At 34.1% G+C, this 21819-nt stretch overlaps 1 protein-coding gene across 4 annotated transcripts in view; it reads right to left on the bottom strand.

Moving 5' to 3' along the window:
• Window positions 1-4067: 4067 nt before the first annotated feature.
• The window catches only part of PCDH9 (protocadherin 9), a 900785-nt gene continuing 883033 nt past the window's right edge, over window positions 4068-21819 (bottom strand). For all 4 annotated transcript variants that reach the window (XM_036456728.2, XM_036456724.2, XM_036456726.2 and 1 more), the window contains one exon: window positions 4068-6279. In XM_036456728.2, the coding sequence (XP_036312621.1) occupies window positions 5906-6279 (374 nt within the window). In that variant the 3' untranslated portion in view covers window positions 4068-5905. The remainder of the gene's footprint in view (window positions 6280-21819) is intronic.

Consider the following 21819-nt stretch of genomic DNA (forward strand, 5'->3'; position numbering starts at 1 on the left):
TAGCTAACTCCCTGGATGTCAATGGGAGCTGCCTATCTGTGACGGGAAGAAAATAGGCTAGCTAAAGTTAATTATCAGGCTGTTTTCAGTCTCGTTTTAATGCCCTCTTTATTGGCAATGGCAGCCTGATATATAGCTCACTTTGTTCCTCACCTGATTTTCCAAGGTAGGAAACAGAAGGCAAGTGCTATGTAAAAAGGTGTAAGCTGTGAATAAATACATGCAGGGAACAGAAAAGGAATTCAGCAGCTTTATCTAGCCGGTGGGACCTTGGCTGGATTTCCCAGTGACGCAGTTTAGGCTGTATTCACTCTAAGCCTGTGTGTCACTCAAGACTGTGGGTATTTTGTCACAAGGCTAAATAGCACAATTGTTACACATTTAATAAATAAAATACTTAAACATATAAATATGTCATCCATTGGGTAAAACAAACTCTAAGTGGAAAGAAGTATATTTATTTCTGAACAAGTTTATTGTTTGTGTGTGTGTGTGTGTGTGTGTGTGTGTTTTAAAGGTAGTTTATGATTCATTTCAGAATCATAAAGAACTGGAATCTTTCATAAGGAGGTCATGTTGCATGTTAAAAGCCCAGATTCTACAGTCAGACCAACATATTGGCCCTGCTGCTAGCTTGTTCCTGGACCTAGAGTAGGTTCAATTAAGGTCCCTGTATCTCAGTTCCCTTGTCTGTAATATGGTAATACAAACAGCATACACTTAGCAAAAAAAAAGTGTATGAGAAAATTTAATGTTCATGTGTGTAAATTCTTAGAACTATGTTGAGCAGAATAAGTGCCATATAAATCCAATATAATAAAAGCCTAATATAGGAAGTGTCTGGTAAACAGGCCAGCATTCAACCTTTCAAAGTATAATATGTTAATGACTAGAAGCCCAGTGCAGGAAATTCATGCACAGAGAGGGGGTTTTCCTCAGCCCAGCCTGCACCCACTCTAATTTGGCACCCCTCGGGGGATGTCCGACCACCAGTGGGACCGGACTTAAACTGGTAATGGGACATCTCTCTAACCATGTGGGACCACTCACCTGTCTGCCTGCCTGATTGCCCCTAACCACTCTGCCTGACTACCTGATCACTCCTAATCGCCCTCCCCTGTTATCCTGATCTCACCCCCAACTCCTCTCCCCTACCAGCCTGGTTGCCCCCAATTGCCCTCCCCTTCGAGCCTGATCTCACTCCCAATGACCCTACCCTGCCAGCCTGATCTCACCCCTAACTGTTTTCCCCTATATATGGCCTATTCCTGGAAAGAATACAGAATTGGTGACATGAATTTATGGGGAAAAAAATGTAAAATATGGATGCACATTCATTTTGTCTCAAATTTTTGTTTTTGTTTTTTTGTGTTTTTTTGTTTTGTAATTTTTCTGTCAGTTTTATTTTTCTGGGATTTTTTTGTTTGTTTGTTTTTGGTGGGGGGAGGGGAGAGGAAAGCAGTCTAAAACTAGTTTGTGGTAGACATAAGATGAGGTTTAAAATGAGAGCTGCTATAACTTTAGCATTTCCCAGAAGCTGATGGCCACAGTAGTATCTGGTGGGGATGCAAAACACTGGGGTGATTGCAGCAGACTGTGAATGTCAAAGAAGAAACAATAGCCTATGAAAGCAGTGATCACATATTACCGTTTGTAATTTATACCTTGAATGAACTAGTGTGAATTAACATTTTGATAGTCATATTTAATAGTATATACTTTATAAAGACATTTTAGTTCTAAGAGAATAATTTTATATTGTTTCAACAGTGAAGAGCCTAGTTGGTATCTACTAAAATCCAGATTTGTGGTTGCAAAAGAGGAAAAAAGAGTACCAGTATACAGAGAATTCATTATGTGATCACTGTGCCTTTAAGAACACTGGGGGAATTTGAAAGCAATCTCTTTCAAAAGAACCAATGAAGGAGCATCCTTTAGGAAGAGAAGATCAGCTTTATTTAAAACAAAGCAGAACAATGAAGCATTTTTAGGCTGGCCACACCACTCCGCCTTTTCATAGTTTGGTTTGCTCTCTTACAAACTAACACCCTGGCATTCACATTAGGATTAAAACTGACAAGGCATCCCTTTCATCCCTCTCTGCCAAAACTCCTCACTACTAATAATTAGCCATTCCTGGCTTCCAGCCAAGGGAGTTCAATAAATACTTGAATGGCTTCTGGGCCTCAGCTGCATTTGTAGCTTTAGATAAAGAATCATGGGAGTTTGGGAACACCACACTATTCTGAATAGCATCAGTGCAGCAGCAAAATGACTATTCAGTCTATTAATGAATTACCATTATTTTAACGTATATTTTATATTTGCCTATATATAGAAATGCTCAAATTGATCATATTTAGCTCTATAAAATTAATTTCCTGCCTTAGAAAATGTGTTAGGATATAGCATTGTAGTATTTGATAATCACTCTAAAGACCATTATTTTTATACATTTCATATTGGTGTGCTTTACCAGGAAATGTGCATGGCTTTGATTTCTAGGAAAATGTTTCATAATATTCAGTGTCTGCAGAATAAAGCTATGTGGGTGATTTTTAAGAAATAATCACTATGAATGCTTTATTTTATGTACTTAATGAGTAAATTATTTATTTAGTTTGCATTGTTATCAATCTTAAATTTCACAAGACATACAACTGAATGTCTTGATAAGACTAAATATTGTATTTATTAGAAGAAATACGGTGGAGATTGGAGTTTCTTTTCTACAATTCTGTGTTTTTGTTTGTTTCATAAAAAGGAGGGCATTGTTATTGCAATCTCTAAGGGAAATGTATGAGATAAATTGTTTTAGTTTCTTTCATCCTTTATTCTTCAAGGCAAAAAGGAGTAACATTTCTCACTGGTAAAAAAGTGAACGAATTGTGCCAGAATAGACTCTTTTTTTTTGTTTCTTCCCCCCAGAGTGAGTCTGTTTTCAGGATACATTCATTCTCTGTGTCCTGGGGTAGGCTCTGCCCCTGGGAAGGAAAGGAGGATGTCACCATAGGTGTGCCTCAGAATAACGAACAAGTCTGACTTAGAAGGGTTAAGGTTTCACTTAAAGCCGCTATTCCAAGCAAATATTTTTACCACTATGTCTTCATGTCTTGTCTCTTATTTCCCAACTCTCCTAAAAGCTCTAGAGGCCCAACATAGCTCAGTGGTTGAGCTTCGACGTATGAATCAGGCGGTCACGGTTAGCTTGCCAGTCAGGGCACATGCCCACCTTGCAGGCTTGTTATCTAGTATAGGGTGTGCAAAAGGCAGCCAACCAAGGATTCTCTCTCATTATTCATTATTTTATATCTCTCTCTCTCTCTCTCTCTCTCTCTCTCTCTCTCTCTCTCTCTCTCTCTCTCTCTCTCTCTACCTTCCTCTATGAAATATATATATATATATATATATATATATATATATATATATATATATATATTTTTTTTTATTTATATATTTAAAAACAGTCTAGAGGAAGAGTCAGGTCTGCTTATTTACCTTAAAGCCCTAACATTAAGTGAACATTGATCCAGTAGCTTTATGGTTGATAGAAACACATAGTATATGTGTTAGTGTGTCTTATTAGTCTTGAAAGCTTTCTGTGCTAATTTTCCTAACCTGAAAGAAATATAGATGAACTTTTGGTCTTTGTTTTAAGGCCTTAGTCCCAGAGTGGTCCTCTTCTGCCATGTTCTACAATAAAATATGTGAGAGCTTGTTTCATAAAATCTTATTGGAAGGCTGAGTCAAGAAGATAAGTTCACTAGCTAACCAATGCTACCTTCCCAGTTTTTAACTTGGGATTTCACTTTGATGAAATGTGTATGAAACTTGACTAGAAGGTGAACCAGTTTTCTCCACTAATTTCCCTAGATAATGGTTTCATAAATTATTAAGGGAATTTTACTATCACTTGGAATCATATTTTCAGAACAATGGTATTAAACCTCTAACATATCTTTCTTGACTTCTAATTAAAATTTAAGTTTTATCAACATCTCTTTATCCAACAATTAGTGTAAGAATCATCACTTTGGATGTTGACCAAGAATTAGCACACTCTAATGAGGAATTCAGAACGTTTATTGCAAGAGCTGAATAATTGTAAATAACGTAGAACTGGCAAAGCAGTAACAAGGATAATTGTTTAGATATTTATTCTGTCAAAGTCATCAAACACCCCTCACAAACCGACAAAAATGTACTGCAATAAGCAATGCACCCCTACCCATTATTTTCCATTATACTGTGAAAAAATGTGAATTGCTATTTACAAAGTAATTTTATTTTTGGTAACAAATTAACTATCAGATTAGCAAACCTTTTTTTATTTCATTTTATTTTTTCACTTTTAAACTGATGTTGAAATGTGGCATTAAGATAACTTTCACTTCTTTCAATAAAGACAATTTGTTGCATGCTATTTATTTGTTTAAATCATCTGTCATGCCTTAACAAAAACCTCCTAAGAATGTTCAAATTTGGATTTGTTTGCACGTGCAACTGAGATCTTATTAACATTACTGATAGTTGTCACTCTCTTGGTTTGACTTAAGTGACGAGATGCTGGTACCTGCCAGGCATTGACCAATTATGATAACAAACAGTTAAACAGCAATAATTAGAGTTTTATCCCTTTATTTCCCCCAACTAGCCTACCTGGAGAATGTTCTGTTACATCATGAAGGCACAACACATTAAATATTTTGTGGCTATGGTCTAACACTTGTGTTACAACAACATTATTGTATATGAGGATCAACACAAACTCTGCCATTTCAACAAACTTGTAGACACACATTTGCCCAATTTAAACTATTTTTAAATAGTATTTTTTAATATATGCTAATTTTGATATATTAGTTTTTACTGAGTGACAAGTACAGGATATTATATCACTTTCTGAACAATAACTCTTTCACTTAATACTAATTAAGTGATTTGCTTTTGCCTACTTTGAAAATAAGAATGTAAAGAAAATAGGTTCTGAATTTTCAAGCTTTTACAGAAATCATTTTTTTATATAAAGTTTTTACTTTGGAGCTTTATGTTATACAGAATCTTGGCATTATAAGCTATCATAAAAGAAGCAAGAATCCAGAACCTTTTTCAAAAAGCAAGTGTTTGAGATCCTCGGAACAATGTGTGTCAAGACAGACTACTAACGCAGAAACACCTCACCTAAAAGAAACAACAAAATAATGACAGAGGCAAATGAAAGAAAAAAAAGAAAAGAAAAAAAAAAAAAAGGAAAGAAGCAACTATAAAACACAGAATTATGCTACACATTTTTTAGGCGAACATTATAAGTACACAAAAGTTGTTAATAATAACTTGCTTCTATTTACAAATACTTTAACACTGACTTACAAGTGTCCACTAACGTTGTTAACAGCACAATAGGTTTAATGCTTATCTTTTTAAGTTTTATTTGAAGTATAATGTCAAGTATAGCAGTCCCAGCACAAATCAATGACAAAAAGAGCACAATTCTCTAACTGGATATATTTGTCAGTCATTCTAATCCATGGAACTTTCTTACTCTCCAAATGCACATTCTATTGTTCATAGCAGCAGTCCAGGGTCAAAATAAAATGCAATGAGAGAAAAACAGAATATTTGCACAATGGAGAGATCTCTGGAGAGTTTAACCAATTCTAGTAAACAAGATCACGTGGCTAATAGAACTATCAATACCTTCTCTCTTACGCTGTAAAACATTGTATCCTCCATGGTGCTAACACAAAGTTATGAATATCCCTGCTACAAGGGGCATAGTTGTAGAGATCTATTGAATACATAAAGCTCTGACACACACAGTATTAGCATGTCTATTTAGATTAAAGTTATTAGGTCCCATACAGCCTTTTTTTATTTTTTTATTTTTTTTATTTTGTTTTATTTTTTAGAGTTGGTGTTCCTTCGGACTCTCCATAACACCTCCTTGTTGCTTATAAGACTTCAGGTTGGCCAGAGGAATGTCTGTCATGTGGCTGCCATTGTTGAAATGGCCTTCATTGGAGCCAAACTGCTTCCGGTCGTTGAACTGGTTCCTGTTGCTGTCTTCTTTCCAGGCTCTGGTAAGGGTGTGCCCATTCACAAGCTTGTCCTTCTTGACCCATTCTTTCTGGGGTGCAAAAGTTGAGAGAGGAGATTTGGGGTGTTGATATGGACCTAAGCCAGGAGGCATCCAGCAATTATCAGAGTGACCCAAAACCAAGCACTCCTGAGTGCACATCTCTGTAGCTTCAGCTAATCCTCGGGGGCCCAGAGGCCCATCTGCAGAGGACAAGAGACAGAAAAAATAAGAGAAGAAAAGAGTTAGAATTTTTCATTTAAAATTATCGACTAGAGAAAAAGTGCATTGGTGATCTCATTTCTCATGAAAAGTATATTAAGTTAAACAACTCAAGTATTTTTTTTTTTTTTGTCTCCATTGATTTAAGAAGGAATCAAGTTTCTTGTTACTGAAGCAAGAATTATCTTTTTCTTCATTAAGCCTTTGTTTATATTCAGGGGGGGAAAAAGACAGAAACATAGGTAATAGACACATAGGTTCACAGACAGATATGGCAAATAGATACACCCATGTGTATGGTAAATTGGAACATGGGCCCCTTTTCCTGCTCCAATTCCCCTTCCCACTCGATGAGAATATAGGGAAGGCCATCTTAAGTGGACCGTGAGACTTTGGGAACCTGGCCAGCAACATGATCTAGGAAGGCCACAGAGAAACTGTGAGCCTGGATTGTAAACAGCTAATGTTTTGATTTTACAGTTTGTACACATGCACATACCCTCCCCATGCTTTCCATGTGTTTCTCTGTTTTCTGTATGCTATAAAACTTTGTTTTTGGGAAGTCTAGGTCAAAGTAACGGTAAAACAATAGCACTGGTGGGCTGCCCAGCAGGGACTGAGCAGGGCATGCCCACTGCACTGGTGGCAGTATGTGCTGCAGTGAACTTCATGGGTCAGCCATCCATGGTGCACACACAAGTCCTAATATACCTATGTCTTTCACAGCCAGTCTCCGAGTTAATATCTTTGGAATCCACAAACAATACTGTGAGGTTTTCTGGGACCTCAGCTCTTTGCATAATACCTTGATATATGATTTCTGATCAAGTCTTTATGTGTCATATGCATTTATTTCCAAAATCTTAACATAAAGCTCATAGGTTTGATAGATTATGAAAAATAAAAATTTGTATGTGCAATATTAAAGAATATGTAAGTAGTATAACTTCATGAGAACAAAATGAAAAGGCACTACTTAAACATGTTATTAAAAATACTCCAAATAAATAAATAAGTAAATACTTTAAATGGCTAGATATAATGTTTTTTCATGTGAATATTTGTTTTTATATATGAGATCACATGAAATTAATTTTTCAAATATTTTTAAAAATTCAATGATTATCTTAAAGAACACTTCCACTATAGTTATTGCTAAAGGCACACCTGGTCAATGAAAGCATTCTGAAATTCAAATAAAGAAGTCATTTGATTCTGAAGCCAACATTTGCTTCCTTCTGAGTTAACCTATTTTCAAGATTTGTATTGTACAACACTATAGCTAAGTTGCAAATTGTATCACATGGAGTCTAATATTCAGGGATAAAAGTTATTGGAGATATTTATTCTTTTTTTTTTCTAGCAGGCAATCTAGAACAGACATTTTGACCGTGATTTCAAAAGTAAACTCTTCTGTGATTGTCCAATGATATCACCCCATTTAATGAATAACAACAGCCAGATAGTTAAGGAAAACACTGTTTTTTTGTTGTTATTGTTTTTTCTCCCTTGATTAAACAGTCAAGTGATAAGTGATAGCTTGGAAATTAGGAATTGATTTTACGAATGAGGTTAAGTGAATAGGTAAGAATGCCTGAGGCATAAAGCAATTTGAAAAGCAAAGTCATCAGAATAAAAATGTAGAAGAAAATGTAGAGTACAAACCTGCAAGATTGCCTAATGAACAATTAAAATAACTGAAGAATTGAAGTGTAGATTTTTGCTAAAACCCATGTTAGCACTACTACTGTTTTTAAGTGCCCTATAATTGTAGGGCTTCTATTATATTATCATCTACTTGTTTTAATAATATTTAGTTATTTCTTGCATGTTAAATGAAACCTACTGAGTTAGGCAATAGTTCATAGCAAATACCTGAGATCACAAAATACAGAGAACATCAGAATGGATACTGGATGTGAAAAAAGAAAAAGTGGCTAAAATGTACTTGCCTATACACTCAAAATTTAGTCATTTTTCAAATCTAAAATATGCTCTGTAGAACAATCTTAAAATTCCTTCCCATCCGACTAGTATTACCATTCACTCAAAAGCAAACAGTTTTATTTTGTTTAAAGACATGCTTATTACTTAAAACTATTTCTCTCATAAATCTCCAATGATTTCTTAGTTCCTGGGACATCTAATTGAAAATTCTCTATGAGCCTTTCTTTGACCTCTGAATTCTGCCCACATTTTAAAAGTTTGATCCAATTTCTCCCTTTTAGGTTTGCTTTTGTGTATTCAGTGACTATCCAACAGAGCTAATAGTTTCCCCAACCAATCCACCCTCCCCACAATAGGATCACAGGCTTAGAAGATGCTTTTCACCTGGCCTGTTTTCATTTAATTACTTACTCTTTCAAGGGTCAACTTGTTTCCCACATACCACCCAAGCTTCCAAACTCTACCAATTCTTGTCTCATCTGTACCTGGAGGATTTCCACAGATCTTCCCTCATTGATGAATAGCAAATTTCCTATGAGCTCCTTCAGCTCTTAGCTTAATGACATTTCCTCTTTTAGGGAAGGGAGGTTCTGTACAAATACCTGTTTTTATTTTTTTCTCTCCTGACTGAATTTAAAATCCATTAATGGAGAAAAATGACTTAAAAGTCTTCTGATTCCTCATAGTCCTAAGAAATAATAATGGTCTATGAATAATGTTGTCAATTAAAATCTTACGAGATTGAGAATGTACTGAAAAATTATTACAGATATTGTCCCCTTAAAAAGGAGATCTTATATAATAATAGATGCTGATTTCACAAATATCAAACCAACAGCTTCTTTAACAACAAATATCTGCCTTAGCAATACTTTGTGACATTAATAAAATATTTAACTTTTCTGTTAAATATATTCACTCCTTTCTAGACATCAATGGAGATAACATAATCATCAATTTGATGTGCAACATGTATGAGGCCAAATCTTAACCTTTATTTTTCTAGATCCCTAATAAGTATTAATTTTCTTGTTAATATCTGTAAAGGGAGGAAAAATAACTTTTCAGCTGATAGAATCAAATTTTAATTCAGTTCATAAAAAAAGACAGGATAGGAAATATGCAAATTTATTTTTAATATAGCCTTATCCAACATGCATTGCCATTGCCCTCTTATTAAATTATGAAATATTACCCAATAATTGAAAATAATGTTTGTACCCTTATAAGTACATGTGGAGTACATTGTACATAATTTAACCAAGTTTATATGTTTATTTTTTATTTTTAGAACATAACTTTTATTTATTCTATGAATATTTACTGAGCATGTACTATATCTGACACTGTGACAGGCATCAGATAAATAACAGTGAACAAAACAGATGTCAACACTATCCTCATGGAGCTTTAGGGCTATCCTGGGAAACAAATACTTGCTTTAAAGTAGTGAACTGAAAGGGGAGAAAAGGGTGTCATTGAGAAGAAATGGGAAGCAGTTATCGGATTGAGGGAGGCATGTCCCTATGCCAGGTAACAGATGGTCTTTGTTTGTTCCAAGCTACTTCATGTCTACTGTTTTCTAAAAGTTCTTATAGACAATTGACAATTTAAAACATGAGTGGTTACAATTTCTGTGTACTATTCAAAATCACCAACTTGCAAAAAATTGAGCTTCTGTCCATTAAATAATATTAATTGCTCTTTGAAAATTGAACTTATTATGATACATTTAAGTAAATAAATTTGGGTACTTTTGATAAAGTCTATAAATAAGTTTCTAAAAGTTTGGTAGATTCTTAGGTAAGTCTTTTAGGTCCCCAATTGTTATATAAGATTTAAATGCCCATCAAAGGGCAGGCAGGACAAAAGGACACTCAGTTGAAAGGCAGAAGTCTTTAGAGTTCCAGAGGAGGAAAAGACTCCAGGCCATGCTACAAAGGGGGCTATACCAGGAAAGCATAGCAGCAAGGTGGACTTGTATGGTCAGCTTCTATATGACAAATAGGGTTGGGTTAGCTAGGTTCCTAGGGCTCTCTGTGAATTGACTAATTTTAGTAATTTCTCAGACTACAGCTCATAAGGGCTGTCCTAAGTCATCTGGTACCTGATCTCTGGACAATCATGGTGGTTGCATAGGGACCTAGGAATTTGAGAGCTTTGGACAAGAGTTGGTGAGGTATGCACTTACTCAAGTAAGAAAACTGACCAACCTCTTGCCAGGGCCTCAGACCTGGGACACAGTGTATCTTTTTAAAAAGTTTTTTTTTAAAAAGGGAGTGGACTGACAATTCTCAGGGGGGAAGGAGGTCTGAGGGGTGAGGGAAGAGATTGGAAAAAAATCTTACACCTATGGATGAGGACAGTGGCAGGGGGTAAGGGCATGGGGTGGGGTGGAGAATCAGCTATGGGGGGAAAAAAGAGGAACACCTGTAATAATATGAACAATAAAGATTTATTATATATTAAAAATTTTAAATCAATAAGCTAATTGGTTATGTCCTTGAAAATGTGAGTTGTATTATTGAAAAATATACTCTTTATTATGCTTTGGTAAATTTTTATTTTGGGACAACATTAAACGGAAAAGTTTTTTTGTTTTGTTTGTTTCTTTGTGTGTGTATGTTTTAATTTGGGCCTACATATCACTACTAGTAATTGCATGATATTAAAATTTAAAATAATAAGTTTTATTTAGGGAAGTAATAATACTTGCAAGTTGTCTTCTATAATGTTTGTTTGTGAATTAGTAGAAAGAAAGAAAAACACCATTTTTTGGTGATGAATTGTTAAAAAGAGCATAGTCATTCCACTGGTTCCCTTAAATAGTCCCTGTCCTTTAAAGTTTATAATCTGAAACATACTTAACACTGAATAGTTTCCAATTTGTTTCTCTCATTATTAGAACCTATAAATGAAATTTTTAGGTACTTTTTATTAGGGATTTTTTTAAAGGAGAAAATATTCTTTTAAAAGCACTGATATTGAGGTCTGGCTAGTGTTTCGGAGTGGTTTGACCATCAGCCCACTGGCCAAAGGGTTGTAGGTTCAATCCCTAGCCCCAGTGGTGGCATGTGTGGAGGCAACCAATCCATGTGTCTCTCTCACATCAATGTGTCTCTCTTTCCCTCTCCTTCTTCTCTTTTCTCTATCTGAAAATCAATGGAAGAAATATCCTTGGGTGACAATTAAAAAAGAAAAGCATTGATATTTAATGTTGTCAATTTCCAAAATATGATTAAAATAATCTCTGATTTCCCATAAAATACATAGAATTTCAAATATCTGGAAATTTTGACTAATACTGCAAAATGTATATGCAATACACTATTTTTTTTTATCTCTAGTGTATAATTATTTTTAACATTCTCACTATAAGTAATGATATTGATAAGTAACTATACTTTCCATTTGTACATTTTCTCAATAAATATTTATTGAATATCTAACATGCATCACATGTATCAGAGACTGTGCTATATTTTTTATTTTTTTATTTTTTAATATATTTTATTGATTTTTTTGTAGAGAAGAAGGGAGAGTGATAGAGAGCAAGAAACATTGATGAGAGAGAAACATTGATCAGCTGCCTCCTGCACACCCCCTACCGAGGATGTACCCACAACCAATGTACATGTCCTTGACAGGAATCTACTAACCTAAGACCCTTTGGTCCACAGACCGATGCTCTATCCAAACTGGTTTCAGCTTTATTATATTGAGACCTTAAGCATGTGATAATGCTCATGTGTGTGTTTTTCCTATTTCTCCATTTTTTTCATAGATTTTGTAATGTCCTGTTTGTTCTACATCATACAATATCTATTTAAAATCCAGATCAGGATTCCAAACTGCTTATCAATAATTTTAGCATTACATCAATTTGTTTTCTCTCAAAGTAATTAATACCCCATCATGTTTTCTTTTCAACACTCAAACATATAAAGATTTTTTTTTTCCTAAACCTAAATTATTTCTTCCCTTTCACAATCTGCAATCCATGAGTTTGGTTATCGTTGCTGACTTCTGAATGTATAAAGACACAAGTACTGATGAAACTATAAGCCATCTGTCTCTGCATTAAAATGTTGACAGCGAAAATAAAAGAACATTAAAAAAGCTTCTTGAGAGTTGTCTCAGTTAATATTAATATCAAGTTTCAATATAGTTCCCTCTCCATCTTTGCACAACTCACCTTCTCACTCAAAATCAAACAAAATACTTTTCCTATAGTTTAGGCAATAGCCATCAGAGAGCTGCTTGAACTGCTAATTTTTAAAGATGCAGGTTTAAAATGTGAAACAACCCAAGTTAATGGATCTCCAGCTATACTTAAATGGTCGGACACTTGAGTGAGCCTTGATCTCATTTTATTACACCCGCAAGCAGAACTGTTACTTCATTGATTAACTCACTACTGTAATTACAAGTAGCTTCTGGCCTGTTGACCACCTGCTTTTCAACCTGATGACTTGAAACCCTTTAATTCCAAAGCTAGAAACTGATACTTTAAAAGAAAAAATTATGAGACCTTCCAATTCATAGTTAGGTTTCATACTGAATAAAGGGTTGGCCTTTCATGTGAATGAATTTTCCTTAGAATTTTTATTGTTGGATAAAATAAGACTTAAACAGGCTGCCAAAATTGAATTATATGTTATTTTTATATCATGTTAGATCAAATTTATCATAACTCAATTTTTCATTTTGTTAAATTTTTATTATAAAAATATACTTCTTGCATGCAAAACATAACTGATTGTCATATTATAATGGCCCTTTAGCGATAACATATAGCATTATTTTTATGCAAATTTGTCCTTACATTCCAATTTTGCTGTATTTTCCCAAGATATTAACTTAGCATAAGTGTAGTGTGCAAAAAAGTTGTGCATCACTAAACACTTTAAATTGAAAGATACATTCACTGATTTAGATTCATTGAAGCAGTTTCCCCGCTGTTTAAAATGTAGACCCTTATTCTATAATTTTGCTTTGCAATTGCTGTTCTTAATATATCAAAAAATTCATATTTGTCCCATGCTTTAATCAACCTTCCTATAATAAAATTTCAGGGAAACAAATATTTTCCAACACTACATTTTAAGTTTATTTTAATGTCTCTAGGTGATAAATACAAAATATATATTTAGTATTTTTACTAGCTCTTTTTCATTCTTAGTTTATAATTATTCTTTTCTTTGAGACAAGGTGTAACTCCATAAAAATATTGTATAATTTCTGTAGATTATATTGAATAGGAAGCTAATGCTAAATATTTATGTAGATCTAGAGCAACCTGAAAAAAATGTCAGGAAAATTCACTTGGTAGGAACCCATACTTCCCACTATTCCACCATCATTTTCCATGTTTATTGAATAGTTGCTGTTACAAATCAAATCAATTAATTTGTTTCCAGACTAAAAATTTAAAATTTTAATTTCAAATATGAGTTGGCATGATAAACAGAGAATATTGCTAAGTATTGCCCACATTTGCTTTTGATTTCATTTCTATTCAGATCACATTATACTATGCCCAATCCATACTTTTAAGTCAATGTTACATGGGCATAAATATTAGTTATCATTCTGCTCTTATTATATTGTATATACTGAAAAGTATGTAAATTTTAGTGCCATTGTCACTCAGATTTTTATATGAAATAATAACTTGTAATTATGTGAACAGTCTAAATTTAAAAATAGATCTGGCAAATTTTAGTATCTTTATGGAAAAAATGTTTTCCATTTACCATTCCATAATTTAATTTGATCATATGTTAGGTTCAAGAGATTTTTGCATAAAATATCTAAAATCAGAACCAACCCAGAAATCTCAAGTCACATAATCATTATAGTTACCTCAAACAGAAAAGTAGATTCAAACGAATTAGCATAGACTTTGTGAAAGTAATATTAGATTCCCTCGTTCTTAGACTCTCATCTAGAAATTGAGAGTAAAAGACTAGATTTTGATGCATGACTCCTACCATCCTTTTTTTTTTTAACTAAACATCACTGTGGTTTGTCTGACATAATATAACTTTAAAATTATATTTGTTTTATTAAGACAGGAAAAAAGAATTATAAAGCAATCGTTCCTGTAGGTTGTACTATGATTTAGGAGATGATTAGGTTTGGAATAAGAAACTATATTTAGACCAAGATGTATATTTCTAAATCTAAGTAAACACCTAATAGTTTAATCAGGGCTTTACCTTCTAGCTTGTATCTAACTACAACATTGTGAATGCATCTGCAGTCACCTTGAGAAACGAATGCAAAAAAAAAAAAAAAAAAAAAAGACACCAGCAGGATTTGACAAAACCTTGGTTAACAAGTAAACAAGGATTAAATGTTTTGCACGTTCCTCATACAGATTTCTGTCCTTGGTCATGGATGAAAAGTCAACATTTGCCGATGGACACAGTCCAAATACAATAACACGTGGCCAGGCCAAGCAGCAGATTCTCTGCCGGGCAGGATATTGCTATTTGGACAGACGTGATAGCTCACAAGAAATGAAGAGCACTTCCGTATAAATCTTTCCCTTTATTCTACATGACATGAACAACAGCTGCGTTTTTCTCATCTGCTAAAGCAAAATGATTTTTGATAACTGCATTTATTCAGCATTAGTATTTGACCTTGCAATCAATCTAATGACAATGGTCTAAGGAGATAGGCTTTCATTGATTATTTAAATTGACTTTCAGATTTTGACCAAATTGCTTGATGTGAACTCCTTATTTGCATTTTTGAACATCGTAGTGCTTTCTTTTATGGATTACCACTTCTTTTAATCATATTTGAGATCTTTCATTTAAAAACTTTTTTATAGACTGCCATTTCCTGAATTATTCTCCATTTCTTGAAATTTGCATTATTTCTCAAAAAATAAAAATTTGATGCACAAGTTTTAAGGAGCAAATCTAAGGTGTTAAAAAATGCAGTATTCTTTGCAAATTATTTTCAGGCTTAGATTCAAGTTAAAAATTAAGTGACATATAATCATTTGTTCTCTTTAACTCTCAGTTTCTCATCTCGAGACCAAGTCAATAGTACACAATATTGTGAAGTTGTTTGCCTTATTACAATATTTACTGTTTCTCATATTTTGGGTATATTTCATTAGAATAAGAGATAAAATAAACTAGTAAATTTTCATTTGCCCATTGTTCTCCGATAATTTTCACCTGGGACACTTATAACCACAGCTTTGTTCCTCTTCTAGTCTATGGGCCAGAGATTCTATTTCTTAAGGTCTTCAGAGGGCATAGAGATTGTTCCTAGGTGATTAAAACATTGGAAAAGTTGGAGAAAATAATTCACTTATACCCCAAATTAATTATTTAATAATTTATATATTCTAAAAGTTGCCTGAAGGATTGTTTTAAAAGGAATAAAATAATGCCCTGGACAGGTGGCTCCGTTATTTGGAGTGTCATCCCATACACCAAAGCGTTACAGGTTTGCTTCTTGCTAAGGGCTAGTATGGGAAGTAACTGATAGATGTTTCTCTCTCACATCCATGTTTCTCTCTCTCTCAAAACTCAATGAAACATATTCTCTGGTGAGGATTAAAAATAAAAAAAAATTACTGTGTGGGACTAGCATAATTAAAATAATCATATGTATTCTTGAAAAGCAAGGCATTTCCTCCAGCTGGTAGCAGAAGGGAGCTCAGATTCCAAGCACAAAAAGATTCTGTAAGCTGTTGCTAACTTTGAAGATGGAAAGGATCTGAGAGCAATCTTTAATTACTAAGAGCAACTGCTGCATGACAACTTTACCAAAAGCCTGAACAAACTGGAGAATGGATTTTTCTTAGTCTTCAGAGAAGATGCTGAGCTTTTTCCAAGTATTAGGAGCCCACTTGGATTTCTGAGGAAATAGATGTGTACAGGAACTCAGAGATGCAATATGGTTCCAACAGCAAAGGCATCTGGGCAATGTTAGACTATATGTTTAATCTTCTGCAACCTTTTAACTATGTCACTTCCTGCTTGGCTGACTACCCAGAAGACTGAAATGCCCCCCAAAGATAAATGTCATGTTCCCAGGAAGGAGGTTAATGAATGTATAGAGTGTGATACCTGCCCGATATTATCTCTTAACTTAGGGAAGCATTGTTCTTTCTGGTGGTCTGTGTGACTACCCTCCATATGCTTTTACTGTTAACCCTCTATGAAAAGGGATACTGTCCTTGGAGAAGAGTGGATTCTTCCACCACTGGAAACAGCCACTTTGCCTATGTAAGTTTCTCCTCTTAAAGCTTTTATAGATTTGAATAATGTTGCATGTCAGTTTTTTAGAATCAATTCTGCATTTGGATTTTGGGGCTTTCTCCCAACAGATGGGAAATGAGATTATACATATTTGTTGCTATAAGCTGCTGATTTTTTTTATTCAGTAATAGACAATGAACACATTAGTTTTTTAATCAAGTTACATAATCAATCAACATGTTATTTAGTCTATTTACTTTCCTGCAAGCCCACCAGCTCAAGTCACTACTATTTCCTAACAGATTTCCCTTCTTCTGCTATTTGGGTATTCTATTCTCCAGTTGATAACTAGAAGTACTTATTTACTTATAAATATATCTTTATTGTTGAAATTATTACAGATGTCTTCTTCAGGCTTTTGTGACACTAATATATTTATTAATTTTATAACAAATTCATTTATAGTTTTCTATTGCTGCTGTAAAATTTTACCACAAATTTAGTGCCTTAAAACAGCATACATGTATTCTCTTAAAGTTCTGGGGCTCAAGTCTGATGCAAATTTTACTGGGTTAAAGTGAATGTATCAAGAGAGATGGTTCATTTTGAAAATTGTGAGGAAAGAATCAATTCTCTTTTCTTTTTTCAGCTTCTAGAATCTATCCCTATTCCTGGGCTTCTTGTCCTTCCTCCATCCCCAAAGCACATTACTCTAATCTCCACTTTTCTTACCACATCACCTCCTCCAACTTTTCCTGAATGCTTTTCAAAGGACCATTGTGATTACATTGTAGCCATGTGGATAATCCAGGGTAATCTCCTTATAGCAAAATCCTTAATTTAATCACAACTGCAAAGTCCCTTTTGCCAAGTAAGATAACATAGTCACATGTTCTGAAGACTAGGATGTACATATATTTGGGAACTATACAACCTAATGCAAATTTTAAAGGGAACAACTTCATTCCTCTGCTTCCAACTTCATTGGAGTAAAAGCTACACTTTTCCATGGCTCAGAGAGTGTCACATGATCTGGCTCCTGCCCAACTTTCTGATCTCATACCCACAAATTTCTCTCCCCTATCCCATTTTATTGTCCCTGTTCTGCTACAGTGACTTTGTCTCAAACTTCCTATGTCTCAAACTCACCAAGATTAAGGAAGTCTCAGGATCTATACATTTGCTGTTATTTGTACCTGGACTATCCTTCTCATTAGCCTTAGAGTAACTCAGTCTCTAACTTCTGTTAGCTGTATCCTCAGATTCAATTCCTCATAGACACATTTCCTGACCACCTTATAAAGAAAAAAATATGTTCTACCTACTCACTCTCTATACCCTTATCCAGCTGTATTTTTCTTGATAGCACCCATTATTACCTGACACACTATATTTGTTAACTATTTAGCTCTTACCATAGAATGCAAGCACCCCAAAGCCAAGGAATCTGTTTTTTTTTTTTTTTTAATAACTGTATCCTCAATACCTGTTAAAATGACCTGGAACACCATAAATAATTACTAGATATATTTTGAAAAAAAAGTAAAGTTTATGCTGTGCCCCAAGTTAGTGGACAAACATAAAAAAATAATAATAATAAAAAACCCACAAAAACAAACGTACAAAAAAGTATGTAAAACATTATGTGACACTTTATATTAAAAATAAACAACTATCAGTCCTTATCTATACATAAAAAAACATAGCATAAACTTTCACCAAGATAATATGTGTTAACTTACTTTGGAGTTGAAGCAAGTAGGAATGTCCCAAAGTGAAACATAACTAGATTATGTTAGGAGAGCAAAATTTGGTGAGCAAAATTCTTGGTGAACAAATTTGGCCTTGTCTTCTGAGGGATTAACTTTTCCTTCCTCTGGGTTATTTTAATAATTTATTTGGAGGAGTTACTTCCTATATTCCAACAAACTAATTAATCATTCAAGGAAGTTAATAATTCAGAAACTTCATAATTATTTAATCAATAGAGTTATTTTCATTTTTTATTCTTTATATTAATTAAGGTATTACATATATGTCCTTATCCCTCCATTTCCCCCCACCCTCCAGCTTGTGCTCTCACCCCCATGGAGTCTGTACCTATTGGTTATGCTAATGTGCATGCATACAAATCCTTTGGTTAATCTCTCCCCCTGCCACTCACCCTCCCCTATCTTCCCGCTAAGGTTCGAGGGTCTGATCGATGTTTCTCTGTCTCTTGATCTGCTTTTGTTCATCAGTTTATGTTGGTCATTATATTCCACAAATGAGTGAGATCATGTGATATTTATCTTTCTCTGACTGGCTTATTTCCCTTAGCATAATGCTCTCTAGGTCCATCCATGCTGTTTCTAATGGTAAGAGTTCCTTCCTTTTTACAGCAGCATAGTATTCCATTGTGTAGATGTTCCACAGTTTTTAATCCACTCATCTGTTGATGGGCATTTAGGCTGTTTTCAAATCTTAGCCATTGTAGTAAATTGTGCTGCTATGAACATAGGGGTGCATATATCCTTTCTGATTGATATTTCTAGTTTCTTGGGATATATTCCTAGAAGTAAGATCATTGGATCAATTGGGAGTTCAATTTTGATTTTAGAGTTCCTTTTTTTTTTTAATATATTTTATTGATTTTGTACAGACAGGGAGGGAAAAAGATAGAGAGTTAGAAACATCAATGAGAGAGAGTCATAGATAAGCTGCCTCTTCATACCCCCTACTGGGAATATGCCCGCAACCAAGGTACATGCCCTTGACCAGAATCAAACCCGGGACCTTTCAGTCCCCAAGTTGATGCTCTTTCCATTGAGCCAAACCAGTTTTAGCTAATTTTAGAGTTCTTACTTTATTTAAAAAAAAAATACTTTTTTATTGATTTTAGAGAAAGGAGGGGGAAGGGAGAAGAGAGAGAAGCATCCATTGGTTCCCTCCTACATGCCCCATACTTGAGATTGAGCCCACAACCCAGGCATGTGTCCTGACTGGGAATCTAACTAAAGACCTTTTGATGCTTGAAATGATACACAACCAGCTGAGCACACCAGCCAGGGTAACCAACAGAGCTCTTTAGATTACTTCAGATTCATAGGATACATCACAAAATCATTATTTAAAGCCTGAGGACATAAAAGTAATTTTTAGGAATTATTCTGAATCAGAGTTCTAATGAGATACAGATAACTGTTCAGGATTCAGCCCTTTCTGGTATAGGTGTGCTCATATTTAGAAAAAAAATTAAGTTGATTAGGAAGTGTATTAAAAACTTCAGAGTAGTTTAGACTCTCTTTAAATAGAGTGGCTTACAACTATAAGAGATGAAGTGCTTTTCACAAATTTAAGGGGTAGAGGTGATTTTTAAAGAGGCTAATATGTCACATTAGATAACATATAGAAAAACCACAGTAAAATTAATTCCTTTAACTCAGTTTTATAGAGAAAAACAACTCTAAAAACGCAAGGTTATCATGTTATATTTTGAAAGAATTTCCTGAGGGGACTGTTGAAAATGCCATTACTTTATTATTGAAAATAACCTGCGTAATAGAGCATTGTGCAGAGAAATCTTGCCCTCTCAGGGTGATGTGAAGGATTACCCATTCCAGCTTAAAAATGTACGTATATCTCTGAACACACCTTGTAAATCCAGGGGAATTACTTAATTAACATAGGTCTTTGAAGATAAATTTGTATCTTAAAATAATAAATATTACATGTGAATTTTGTAATAGCTATATAAATTTTGCTGAAATTTTCTGCAACATCTCCTGTGCTATCCATTGCCAGAGACTATAGTTTTTCACTGTAGCATTTTGCTATTTTATTGGTAGTTAACCATGAGTCCCAACTATTCAATAAATATTGTCACATTTGCCATTAAAATGTATTAATCATCATTATAATTTTGTATTATGAAACATGGATAATTTATTATTTTTCTAAGATAGAAATATTGCATTGCATCATTAATATATTCTTAACATTTAATTGACGACTTAAATTTTCTCAAGATTAAGCTCTGGCCAAAACCAGTTTGGCTCAGTGGATAGAGCGTCAACCTGCGGACTGAAAGGTCCCAGGCTCTATTCCTATCAAGGGCATGTACCTTTGTTGCAGTCAAATCCCCAGTAGGGGGTGTGTAAGAGGCAGCTGATCCATGATTCTCTTCCATTGATGTTTCTAACTCTCTATCCCTCTCTCTTCCTCTCTGTAAAAAATAAAATAAAATAAATTAAATTAAAATAAATAAATAAATATTTTAAAAAAGATTAAGCTCTGTTTACATTCAAAATATTAGGCAAGCCAGTATTGTTCTCAGAATAAAATTTCTTAGTGAATATAAGAAAATAAAACAGTATTTATTTTTAAATACTGTTGGACTGCCATTTTTTTTATACCTATAAAAATAAATTCTTGGTGAGCAAAATTTGACCTTATCTTCAGAGTTTTTTTGTGTTTTTTTTTTCTTCCTCTGGGCTATTTTAATAATTTCTTTGGAGGAGTTACTGCTAATAACGTTTGCTTCCCATCTAGTCTGCTGTTGCTGTGCAATTAATATATTTTTATTATCTTCCAATCTGTCTCATCAAAATGACCTATCTCTTGGGTATAATTGGTGGTAGGCTACTATGATAAGCTCATTAATCTTACATGTTAGTGACCAAAATGCTAAGTGTTATCTGTTGGAAGGATGTCTACATTCAGTATGAGCTTTATAGAACTGCTTCAGTACAAATGCATGAATGCCTGAGGCATGATGGCAGCTGAATGTGACTTTGAAGCAGTGAAAGCTCTGAGGCATCCATCAGATCATAACGTGAAGATATGCCTCCCCATGAGTTGGCATAGCTTGGGTATCTTTCATTGTCCTGGCATGTAAGAGATGACACTCAAAAGGATTAATTGAAAAGAGTTTAATGAGAGGATTCTTTATGGAATGTAGACTGAGGGAAGTGAACAAGTAAGGAGTGGTGAGGGAGGAAATGACCTAAAAAAGTAGAAAAAATATGTCCACTCCTAGGCCTAAAGGGTAAGGAAGGGGGAGGGCTCATGTGCTTGGAATCTAGAAAGAATTAAAATAATATATGCAGGGAAGCAAAGAATGAATACAGAAGATAACTTGTAATACAAAATATAAGAGCAAATGTGGGAGAAAAAATTGTTTTTGTTTTTCTAGAAATCAACATATATAAAACCAATTAATGTCCTCTGTGGTAACCTTGCAAATGGAATCTAAATTTTCAAGGTCACCTCCTGCTAATTCAGACAAGTGTGATTGGTTTGGAACAATACTCTTATCATAAGTCATATGTAAGCCAATTATTTGAGTATCAACTCAGAATAAAT

The sequence above is a fragment of the Pipistrellus kuhlii genome, unplaced genomic scaffold (genome assembly GCF_014108245.1).
Source record: "Pipistrellus kuhlii isolate mPipKuh1 unplaced genomic scaffold, mPipKuh1.p scaffold_m20_p_3, whole genome shotgun sequence".
NCBI classification, from domain to species: domain Eukaryota; kingdom Metazoa; phylum Chordata; class Mammalia; order Chiroptera; family Vespertilionidae; genus Pipistrellus; species Pipistrellus kuhlii.